Below are 12,672 nucleotides of genomic sequence, written 5' to 3'. Positions count from 1 at the left end.
CTTTCTTTCTTTCTTTCTTTCTTTCTTTCTTTCTTTCTTTCTTTCTTTCTTTCTTTCTTTCTTTCTTTCTTTCTTTCTTTCTTTCCTTTCTCTCTCTCTTTCTTTCTTTCCTGTTTCTCTTTTTTGGTGATGTTTGGGCCATGCTGGCATTGGTATTATACTAATTTTCTTTTCATTTTCTGAAATCTTAGGAAACATGATCCCAATATTCACAACACTGAAATTAAGTTAGTTCTATCTCAATATAAGCAAAACAGTAAACTCACAGGTAAAGTCAAAGATTAATTTTTTTTGAGAGTGAGATAGAGTCTGTCTCTGTCACCCAGGCTGGAATGCAGTGGCACTATCTTGGCTCACTGCAACCTCCGCCTCTCAGGTTCAAGCAATTCTCCTGCCTCCGTTTCCCAAGTAGGATGCACTACAGGCATGTGCTACTACACCCAGCTGATTTTTGTATTTGTAGTAGAGACAGGGTTTCACCATGTTGGCCAGGCTGATCTTGAACTCCTGACCTCAGGTGATCTGCCTGCCTCGGCCTTCCGAAGTGCTGGGATTACAGGCGTGAGTCACCGTGTCCTGCCCAAAGATGAATTGTTAGCACTCCAGATTGCAACACACTTAAGTTGCACGTCAGTCCACCTCTACTCAGAGTGATGCTCCCCTGGATGATCCATTATTGTGAGTAGCAAAAATCATAGTTGCCAACATCAGCAGTCAAGGGGAAAAAAAGTGACAGTGACTTTGAATGGTGGATAATCTATGATGTATCCAATTAGCACAAAAAAAAGTGTTGCTTCCATTTTCTATTTTGGGGAACTGAAAGCAAAGATAACATATGGCTTTTGTATTTTCTTGCCTTTTAAAATGCTTTAAAATCTTTTGTTGGTCATAGGACAGTTGGTAACAAAAACTGAAGTTAATAGGCCTTTACTATAGGGTTTTATATTAATCTGACAAAGAATTAGACTGTTTAATGTTTGCTGAAGCCACTGGTATCGAAGGCTTAGAATTCCTCTAGGATCTTTGTTTTTGTCTCTCCTGTTGTCTTTAGGATTTCCGAAGAACAACTTATCAGATAGAATCTGTGTCTTTCTTGTTGCTCTATCAGCTGTAAGCCACTGTGATTATACTGGAGTCATGTTGGTGTGGTGGTAAGGTATGGGGGAGAGGAAGTATCCTATAAACTTATTTTTAAATCTCAGTCTAAGTGGGCCTGTGTTCCTGGGCTGTGACATTAATAAGTGTTTCTTAGCTTTTCTTCCTCCGACCCTCCAGTGAGACAGGAAGACTACAGGAGGTTGGAGTTGCAGAAATATCCCTCCCCTAAAATGGGATAAGGTTCTGGTAAAGCCTCTTCATCTTGTGAACTTGGCAGAGTTCCAGGCTTAACATCAGTGACTATCTTGGGCTACTGACTCCATGCTGAACTGCTGATGAACTTTGAGACCAACAAGGGAACTATGAAAACCAAGTTCCTTTGCAAACATCTGTGCTCTCAACAATACAAGGGAATGGATCCCAGTCTTGAAGGGATTCTGTATATAGTTTTTCCTTGCCAACTGATGCAAATGCACCATGCTACTAATGATTAAAGCCTTCTTTGTTTGGTAAACCAATGAAAAATCTGACAAACAACTTACGTAATCTGAATAAATTCCTATAAATGTAAGGCCTCTTGCCCCTCTTGGGTGGTATGGTCTCTGACTACTACCCAGGTTGCAATTCCTATTCTGAATAAATGCTTCATTTGTCTCTAACCTATTGATTTTCTCCTTTTAGAGTTAACACCCTAAGAGAATAGGCCCTTGTTATGGAGAATGCTCTGGGTGTATTTCACAATGTTTACTCTTCTTCTCTCCTTCCCAGAGCAACTAAGAGGTCTTTCTTGGCTCTATGAGAACCTGGTGGGATTCCCGAAGATAAAGTCCATGAAAGTGAAGCTCCATACAAGACTATGGCCACCAGGAGTTTCTCACTTTCAAGCTAGTGTGCACTCAGCCTCTGGCAATTTGTTAAAATCACTGTTTAAATGTTCCTACCAGTTTATGATTCTAGCAGCTTCTGCTTCAGACAAGCAGATCTCAGTGGTGACTCCCTGGATTCGTCTGTCTCTTCAGATTTCAGGGTGATGGTTTACTTGTCAGCCTCCATTCTCTGATGGATCCAATAAGTTGCTGATTTTTAGTTTGTTCGGCTTTTTCTTGTAAGGACAGGAATGTTGACTTTCAAGCTTTATTCATGTTGGAGCTAAAACGAGAATGCCCCTTACTGTCTGCTTAAATAGTAACTCTATGTTTTCTTCGAAGAGTAGTTTTAACTCCTACATTTGTTTCTATGATCCATTTTCAATTATTTTTAGTGTATTGTATAGGGAACAGGGCCAACTTCATTCTTTTGCATGTAGATATCCAGTTGTCCCAGTACAATTTGCTGAAAAGACTATTTTTTCCCCATCCAATTGTCCTAGCATCTTTGTTGAAAAATCAATTGAAATATATATAAAGGTTTATTTCCATATTTTCAATCCTATTTCATTTACCTATATAATTACCCTTAGGCCAGTACCACACAGTCTCGATTACTGTAGCTTGGTAATCAGTTTTGATATCAGGAGTCCTCAAACATTGTTCTTTTTAAAAATTGCTTTGGTTATTCTGGGTCCTTTGCATTTCCATATAAATTTCAGGCTTGGTTTGTTAGTTTCTGCACAAAAGGTCACTGACATTTTGATAGGGATTGCACTGAATCTGTCAATTTGAGGAGTATTGCCATCTAGCAATATTAAATCTTCTGATCCATGACCATAGAGTTATCTTGCCATTTATTTAGAGCTTCTTTAATATAGTTCAACTGTTTTTTGTAGTTTTCAGTTTATAAGTCTTCTACTTTTTTTGTAAAATTTATTCCTAAGTATTTTGTTCTTTTTGATGCTAATGTAAATGGAATTGTTTTCTTAATTTCATTTTCAAAATGTTCATTGCTAGTGTATAGAGGTATAATTGATATTTATAACAGGTTTTTGAAGATGTAATTCACATACCATACAGTTCATTCATTACAATTGATTTTTGCCTATTGATCTTTTATCCTGCAACCTTGTTGAACTCATTTATTAGTGCTAATAGTGTGGTGTGTGTGTGTGTGTGTGTGTGTGTGTGTGTGTTCCTTCAGATTTTCTGTATACAAGAACACATATTCTACAAATACAGATGGCTTTGCTTTCTTCTTTCTAATCTGGATGCCTTCTATTTTTATTTTTTTTGCCTTATTGCCCTGCCTAAGCCTTCATTATAATGTTGAATAGAAGTGTTGAGAGTGAATATCCCTGTCTTGTTCCAGGTCTCAGGGAGAAAAGCATTTAGTCTTGCACTACCAACTATGACATTAGCTGTAGAATTTTTGAAGATGGCTTTTTTTTTTGGTAGAGGAAGATTCTATCTTTCCTAATTTGTTCAGTGTCTCTTTATTATCATGAAAAAAATGTTGGATTTTGCCAGATACTTTTTCTGCATCTATTGAGATGACCATGTGTCTTTTTCTTTATATTCTATTAACATGATATATTATATTGTTTAATTTTCATAATTCCATATGTTAAACTAACCTTGCATTTCTGGGATAAATCCTATTTGATCATTGTGTATAATCCCTTTTGGTTTGCTAGTATTTTGTCTTACTTTTTCATTCTAATTCTTAGTAGATATAGAAGTTGGTTTAAAAAAAAGTTCAATTTATTTGGTCCCTGAAATCTTAACAATTACCTTTTCTGAGGAACCTTTTCTGATTTGCTCCTACACACAAACAACTCCCATGTAACCCCATAACACAGTAAGTAGTATTTGTTTCATATTACTATGTCTATTGACTTGTCACCCACTTTGCTATATTTTATTTACCGTTGTACCCAAGTATCTAGCACAACCACTCACTATTACAAGTTGGCACCTCTGGGAATGAGAGAAACATCAGATATTTTTAAAAGAACGTGAACAACAATGGAAAGATTATGTAACAAATGTTGAATATAAGAGAGTGGCTAAACCATAGAATAGTTTCAGGATGATTAAACCTCAAATAAACTAAGATTTGAAGAAAATGTTGACAACAAAATTTTACATAACTATATTTAGAATAAAAATATACCAGTGAATGTTCAGATTTATACTTTGGAATTATTTTGTAATACTGATGGATGACAAAGAGCAGAGTTCCTCAGCTCATAAGTTACTTTTCTCTTTTCTATTAAACAGAGTTTTCCTCTAACTGGAAAGGGGAGAATAAATATTGAAAGAGATGAGAGAAATCATAAGGCTCTGAATGAGTTCTCCCACCCCAGACATATTACATTACAAGTAAGGAAAGCATTTACATATAAGATCATAGAACCATTGACAATAGTCTTTTAAGAAGTCAAGGAAGTGATTTTCCTCTCCACCCTAAATGCCCAACTTCTCAGTTAAGACTACATCATGATTTAAGAATTAATTTATTTAAGAAATCATTCTTGCAGATTTCCAGGTGGATTAGATTCCCTTCGCTGAGCCAGCAGACTAACTTGTACATAACTATGATTCAATCTATCTCACTCTTATTTTAAGGAATTGTTTGAATCTTATTAAACCTTGGTGCTTATGCCTTAAATGATGAGTAGCTAGTCTAGCTGAAGAGAGGGAGAAGTATGTTTCAGGCAGTGAAGTCAGTATGAGCAGAAGCAAGGAGGTGAGAAGACTGATATACAGTGAGGCAACAAGATCATCTTTGTAAAGGTCAGGGTCACAGGATCACTGGAAGTCTTTCATGTCATGTTAGAGAACTTGGTTTCTATGCTGCAGCTAGAAGTTGTCAAAAAATTTTTTTTATTTCTCAGAGCAGTGTCAGCAAGATGGCTGACTAGAAGACCCTAGTTCGCACCCCTCAAAAAGAACAATGAATAAACAATGAATAAACAATTACACTTGACTTGTGAACAACACAGGTTTGAACTGTGTGGATCCACTTATACATAGATATTTTTCAAGCAAACATGGATCAAAAATACAGTATTCAAAGGATGTGAAACCCGTGTACATCAAGGGTCAATTTTTTGAAAATATGGGTTCTACAGGGCTGACTGTGGGACTTGAGTATGTGTGGATTTTGGTATACATGGGGGTCCTGGAGCAATCCCCCACATATACTGAGGGGCAACTATACGTTTAATGAAAATAACTAAGGGAGCACACCAGAGTGCATGAGAGGAGTGACAGAAACCCTGGTGAGTGCAGAAACTAGGGAAAGCTATATAGAAAATGGAAGGAAACGCCAGGCCTCTACCACCCCATCCTCCAACAATGATCAGCTGGGAACCAGAAGGAACTTCTTCCTACAGCAAGGAAGAGAAAGCAAGAGGATCCCAGCAACCTCCATCAACACATTGGATACCCATTGACTTCACCACTGGAGTCTCCTGCGTTCCTTACAGGCACAGTTCTTCCTCACAGCTGAAGGAGCTTCCTGGACTCCACTAGCTGTGCTCTCCACAGAGAAGGAGCTGTCATTTTGGAACTGGAACTACAGCAGAAGTATGTCTTGCACCAGGAGTAAGTAGCTATAGCTTCCCTTCATCCCTGAGACTAGGCTGTATAGATACACCCTAGGGCTGGTGGTCCAACATCCTCAAACTGAGCTCCCTGAAACTCAACTGAAGCTGTTACACTCTCCCTCCCCTTTCATCCTTCGGGTGAAGCTTAGATGGTACCCTGCCTCCTGGGAAAACAATACCTTGGCTGCTCAGTGTAGTCATGCCTCCCCAGTGCCTAAGTTAAAGCAGTACACTGTATCCCAGGAAATGGTGCCTTGGTCACTCAGAGTGGTCATGTTCCCCAGTACCTAAGCTGCAGTAGTGCCCTGTATCCCAGGGAAATGTTGCCTGGGCCACCCAGAATAGTCACAGCCCCCAGCCCTGAGCTGTAGCAGTACATTTCCGCTTGGAGGATTGGTGTCTTGGCTAAGCTGAGCAGTTGTGCATCCCAGGACTGAGCTGACGTAATACCCTGTGTCCCAAGGAAATAGCAGTGGCTGAGCTGAGACACCCCACCCTACAGGCCAAACAACTAGAGTATTCTGTTTCCCTAGAGTTGAACTAGCCCCTTAAGAGTCTGAGCTGCTGAGATACGTCCTCCCTGGAAAATGGAGTCATTGCTCTGCTGGGCCCTCTAGGGCCCAGATGACCGCTGTACTTCACCACTCTGGGGTACTTGCACCTGGTCTCACAGAGTCTGTGATATACCGACCCTCACTATTCCAGGGTCTAAAGTCACTACTACACAGTACTTCATCCACTGGAATCTGGGTTATCACTGAGTCCTATTGCCTCAGGTTCCTGAATTGCAACCATATCCTGCCTGCTGGGCTCAAACTTCCAGAGTGCTCCTTCCTCCCCAGAGTCAGGCCAGTGCTGAGTCCAGCTTAGGAGTAGAATCACAGCTACAACCTGGCCCCATGGGATGCTTCAGATTCATAGACCCTGGCTCTGTGGGGGAACCTACATCCATCACTGCCATAGAGAGTGAACATGCACCAGAAGATCCAGGTGCCACAATAGTTTCATGAGTCCTTGAGCCTAAGACCGTGGTCCCACAGCCACTCCAAGCACCTGCACCTGGAACCCCATACCACTGCAGCTGCTTGTAGGTTGTGTCAGGCCTGACAACAAGAGGGATCTCTTCAGCTAAGTCTCCCCAGTATGGGGAAAACAAAAATAGGAAGACCTCAAAAGCCCTTAAGAGTGAAGAGATTAACAACTTTTGCTGCTGCTGCCACAAACCTCTACAGCCTATACCCCTGAGGCAACTACAGTTATTGCTTATGTTGAACACAGACGAAAACTTCATGGAGACTATATCACTACACCTATCCAGAAACAAGTCAGTACATCCGTCCCCAATAGCACACAGATACCCAACTGCAGGTGAAAGTCTCTCTACAAAAGCCACTCTGGAAAGTTTGGAAGGGGCAATCATTCCAGCAGATGCACAGGCATCAATGCAGGGACACAAGCAACCCTAAAAAGCAAGGAAATATGACACCACCAAAGAACCATAATAACTTTCATAACCAAACTCCCATGAAAAGGAAATCAACAAATTGCTGGAAAAAGAATTCAATGAGAAACTGAGGAAACTCAATGAGGTACAAGAAAATACAGACAGATAATTCAGTGAAATTAGGAAAACAATTCATAATATGAATAAGGAATTCAACATAAATAGATATAATAAAAAAGAATTATCACAGCTGAAACATTCAATGAATGAAATAAAAATTACAATAAAGAGCTTTGATGGCAGACTTAATCAAGCAGAGGAAAGAATCTCTGAACTTAAAGACAGGTAGTCTGAAACACCCAGTAAGAGGTTAAAAAAAAAAGAAGAATGAAAAACAGTGAAGAAAGCCTGCAAGACATATGGGACACCATTAAGCAAACAAATATTTATATCATTGGAGTTCCAGAGGAAGGCGAAAGTGTAGAAAACCAATGTCTTGAAATAATAGCTGAAAAATTCCCAAGTCTGGGGAGACATATGAGATCCAGATCCAGGAAACTCAAAGCTTCCCAAATAGTCTCAACTGGAAAAAGGTCCTCATCAAGGCACATTATAGTCATATTGTCAAAAGTCAAGGACAAAGAATTCTAAAAACAGCAAGAGAAAAGCATCAAGTCACACACAAGGGAATCATCATTAGACTAACAGCAGATTTCTTTGCAGAAACTTTACAGGCTAGAAGAGAATGGGATTATAAATTCAACGTGCAGAATGAAAAAAAAATTGCCAGTCAAGAATATGAGACCCAGCAAAGCTATCCTTCAGACATGGGAGAGAACAAAGTCTGTCGTAGACAAGCAAAAACTGAAGTAATTTATCACCACTAGACCAGTCTTACAAGAAATAATCTAGGGAATACTACATTTTGAAGGAAAAAGATAATCACTATCATTAAAACATATAAAAGTATAAAACTCACTGGTAAAACAGATACACAAAAGAGAGAAAAGAATTAAACCTTATCAGTATAGAAAACCATTAAATGACAATGATAAACAATAAGAAGGAAAAGATCAAAGGACATACAAAACAAGCAGAAAACAACAAAATAATAGGAGTATGTCCTCACCTATTAATAAAAACCTTAAAGGTAAGTGAATTAAATTCCCCACTTAAAAGATATAGACTGTCTGAATGGAGTTTAAAAACCAACAATATGCTGCCTACAGGAAACTTACTACACCATAAAGACACATTTAGACTGAACTGAAGGGATGGAAAAAATATTCCACACAAACAGAAACCAAAAGTGAGCAGAAGTATCTATACTTATATCAGATAAAACAGACTTTAAGTCAGAAACTATAAACAAGAGACAAAGAAGGTTCTAAGGATGAAGGATCAACTCAGTAAGAAGATATAATGATTGTGAATATATATGCACCCCACACTGGAGCACCCACAAACATAAAGCAAATATTATTAGATCTAAAGGGAGAGATAGAATTTGATATAATAATATCAAAGAGGACTTTAACACATCACTGCCATCACTGGACAGATCATCTAGTCAGAAAATAAAAAAGAAACATTGAACTTAAACTGTGCTTTAGAACAAATGAACCTAATAAACATTTACAGAACATTTCATCCAACAGGTGCAGAATACACATTCCTTCCATCAGCACATGGAACATCCTCTAAGACTTATGTTAGGGAACAAAATAATTTTCAAGAAATTTAAAAGAACTGAAATGATATCAAGTATCTTTTCTGACCATAATGGAATAAGACTAGAAGTTAATAACAAGAACTTCCAAAATTGTATACTTACATGGAAATTAGACAACATACTTCTGAATTACTGCTGAAGAAAGTAAAAAAGAAATTACAAAATGTATTGAAACCAATGTAAATAGAAACACAACATACCAAAATGTTGTGTTATGGGATATAGCAAAAGCACACTAAGAGGAAAGTTTATAGCAATAAATGCCTATATCCAAAAAGTAGAAAGATTTCAAATAAGCAACCTAATTATGCACCACAAGGAACTAGAAAAGCAAGAACAAACCAAACCAAAAATTAGTAGAAGGGGAGAAATAATAAAGATCAGAGCAGAATAAATGAAATTGAGACTAAAAATTATAAAAGGTCAATGAAATGAAAAGTTGGGTCTTTTTTTTGAAAGATAAAATCAACAAACCATTAGCTAATAACCAAGAGAAAAAAAGAAAAGGCCCAAATAAAATCAGAATGAGAAAGATATTACAACTGATACCACGGAAATACAAGGATCATTGGAGACTACTACAAACAACTGTACTCCAACAAATTAGAAAACTTAGCAGAAATGAATAAATTCCTAGACATGTACAATCTACTAAGATTAAGCAAAGAAGAAACAGAAAACCCAAACAGACCAATTATGAGTAATGATTGAATCTGTAATAAAAAGTCTTACATTGAAGAAAACCCCAGGACTTGATGACATCACTGTAGAATTCTACCAAACATTTAAAGAAGAACAAATATCAGTTCTTCTCAAACTCTTTTAGAAAATTGAAGATGAGGAAATTCTTCCAAACTTATTCTGTGTGACTAATATTACCCTGGTATCAACCAGACCAGGACACAACAAGAAAAAGAAACCTACTGGCCCATGTTCTTGATAAAAAAAGATGTAAAAATCCTCAAAAACATACTAACAAACCAAATCTCCTAAATCCAGAAGCACACTGAAAAAATTATTCACCATGATCAAGTGGGATTCATTCCAGGGATACAAGGATGAATCAATATACGCACACTGATAAACGTGATACATCACATCAACAAAATGGAGGACAGAAACCCTATGATCATCTCAATATATGCAGAAAAAGCATTTGATAAAATTCAACATCTCTTTGTGACAGAAACTCTCACCAAATAAGGTATGGAAGGAATGTACCTCAACACAATAAAGGCCATACAAGACAAACCCACACCCAATATCATACTGAGTGAGGAAAAGTTGAAAGCTTTTCCCCTAAGATGTGGAACAAGATAATGATGCTTACTTTTGTTCAACATAGTAATGAAAGTTCTGGCCAAAGCAAACAGGCAAGAGAAAGAAATAAAGGGCATCCAAATTGGAAAGAAGGAAGTCAAATTGTCCCTGTTTGCAGATGACATGAGCTTATATACAGAAAACCCTAAAAGCTCTATCGAATACTCCTATAACTGATAAATTTAGTAAAGTTGAAGGATACAAAACCAACATACAAAGATCAGTGGTGTTTCTAGACCCCACCAACAAACCATCAAAAGAAGAAATCAAGAAAGCAATCCCATTTACAATAGCTACAAAAAATAATACTTAGGAATAAATTTAGCCAAAGAGGTGAAATATCTCTACAAGGAAAACTATAAAACACTGATGAAAAAAATTGAGGAAGATACAAATAGACATCCCATGTTCATGGATTGGAAGACTTAACAGTGTGAAAATATCCATTATATCCAAAGTTATCTGTTGATTCAATGCACTCCCTATCAAAATACCAATAACATTCTTCACAGAAATGGAAAAAAAATCCTAAAATTTGTATAGAACCACAGAAGACCCCAAATAGCAAAAGCAATAAATCTGGAGGGATCACACTACCAGACTTCAAAATGAAGGCAATAGTAATCAAACCAGCATGGTTAAAAACATAAAAACAGATATACAGACCAATGAGACAGAACAGAGAACCCTAAAATAAATCTACTTATTTACAGAAAACTGATATTTGACAAGGTGCCAAGAACATTCATAGGGGAATGATAATCTCTTCAATAAACTGTGCCAGGAGAACTAGATATCAAAATACAGAAAAATGAAACTGGACTCCTATCTCTCACTGTAAAAAAGGTCAATTCAGAATGGGCTAAGAACTTAAATGTAAGACCCCAAACTATGAAACTACCAGAAGAAAACATGAGGGAAACGCTTCAGGACATTGGTCTGATGAAAGATTTTATGGATAAGACCTCAAAAGCCCAAGCAACTAAAGCAAATATAGGCAAATGGAATTCTATGAAACTGAAAATCTTTTGCACAGCAAAGGAAACAATCAACAGAGTGATGAGATAACCTGCAGAATGAGAGAAAACATTTGCAAATTTTCTGACAAGGGATTAATATCCAGAATATATAAGGAACTTACCTCAATAGCAAAAATAAACAAACAAAAATAACCTACTTTAAAAATGGGCAAATGAGCTGAATAGACATCTCTGAAGAGAAGACATACAAACGGCCAACAGGTATATGGAACAATGCTCAACAGCACTAATCATCAGAGAAATGCAAATTAAAACCACAAGGTGATATGATCTCATATCTGTTAGAATAAAAAGATAAAAGATAACATTGGAGAGGATGTGGAGAAAAGCGAATCCCTGCACAATTTTGGTGGGAATGCAAATTTATGCAGTCATTTGGAGAATAATATGGAGGTTACCCAGAAAACTTAAAACAGAACTACCATATGATACAGCAATCCCACTACTGGGTATATATCCAAAAAGAATGAAATCAGTATGTCAAAGAGATATCTGTACTCTCATGGTCATTGCAGCACTATTCACAACAACCAAGATATGGAATCAACTTAAGTGTCCATCAACAGATGAAATGATAAAGAAAATATGGTATATATACACAATGGAATAGTATTTAACCATAAACAAGAACAAAATTCTGTCATTTGTGGCAACATTGATGAGCTTGGAGGACATTATGTTAAGTGAAATAAGCCAGCCACAGGAATATAAATACTGCATGTTCTCATTTATATGTGGAAGCTTAAAAAGTTGATCTCATAGAAGTAGAGTATAGAATAGTGGTTAATAGAAGCAGAGAGGGATGGGGGTAGAAAGGATAGTCAAAGGTTGCTTAACAGATACTAATTACAGCTACATAGGAGGAATAGGGACTAGTGTTCCATAGAACTATAGAGTGACTATAATTAACAATTTATTGTGTATTTTCAAATAGCTAGGAGAGCAGATTTTGAACGTACCAAACACAAAGAAATGATAACTGTTTGAGGTGATGCTAATTACCTTAATTTGATCATTATACATTGCATATATGAATCAGAATATCACACTGTACCCCATATGTACAATTATTACATCAACTAAAAATAATAATAAAAGGAAAAAATTTTGAGTTATAGACCATTATTGAAAGAAACATTGCATAAGAAAATTATTCAGGATGAAATAGGCTTGGTACAATTATTATGTCAACTAAAAATAATAATAAAAGGAAAAAATTTTGAGTAATAGACCATTATTGAAAGAAAATTACATAAGAAAGCTATTCAAGATGAAAAAGGTTTGGACGGGCTAGGCCCCAATTGCTTGGCCTCCAACCAATTTTCACTGTGGCCCCCAGAGTAGTAACTTGCAAAGTGTGGTCTGCAGGTCATCAATGCCAGAATTATCTGAAATCCCATATAAACAATACAAATTAAGGGGTGACATCAAAGCCCTACTCAGTCAGAGGCTGAGATTTACATAAACTCTTTTGGTAATTCTTTTGTTCATGAAAATTTTAAAACCAGATATTCTATAAGACGACTTGCCAATAATCTTTAAAAATGATGGTGTT

General features: G+C 36.9%; 2 protein-coding genes across 2 annotated transcripts in view; one reads left to right on the top strand and one right to left on the bottom strand.

The window, feature by feature from the left end:
• The window catches only part of LOC105511144 (chromosome unknown open reading frame, human C7orf49), a 75,815-nt gene extending 71,724 nt beyond the window's left edge, over positions 1–4,091 (top strand). The window contains exon 2 of the mRNA XM_011941234.1: positions 1,867–4,091. Within this exon, the coding sequence (XP_011796624.1) occupies positions 1,867–2,129 (263 nt within the window). The 3' untranslated portion in view covers positions 2,130–4,091. The remainder of the gene's footprint in view (positions 1–1,866) is intronic.
• Positions 1–12,672, bottom strand: part of AGBL3 (ATP/GTP binding protein-like 3) — a 122,173-nt gene that overhangs the window by 25,212 nt on the left and 84,289 nt on the right. The window lies entirely within an intron of this gene.

The sequence above is a fragment of the Colobus angolensis genome, unplaced genomic scaffold (assembly GCF_000951035.1).
Source record: "Colobus angolensis palliatus isolate OR3802 unplaced genomic scaffold, Cang.pa_1.0 Scaffold2, whole genome shotgun sequence".
NCBI lineage: Eukaryota > Metazoa > Chordata > Mammalia > Primates > Cercopithecidae > Colobus > Colobus angolensis.
This window is presented reverse-complemented; position numbering and strand designations above follow the sequence as displayed.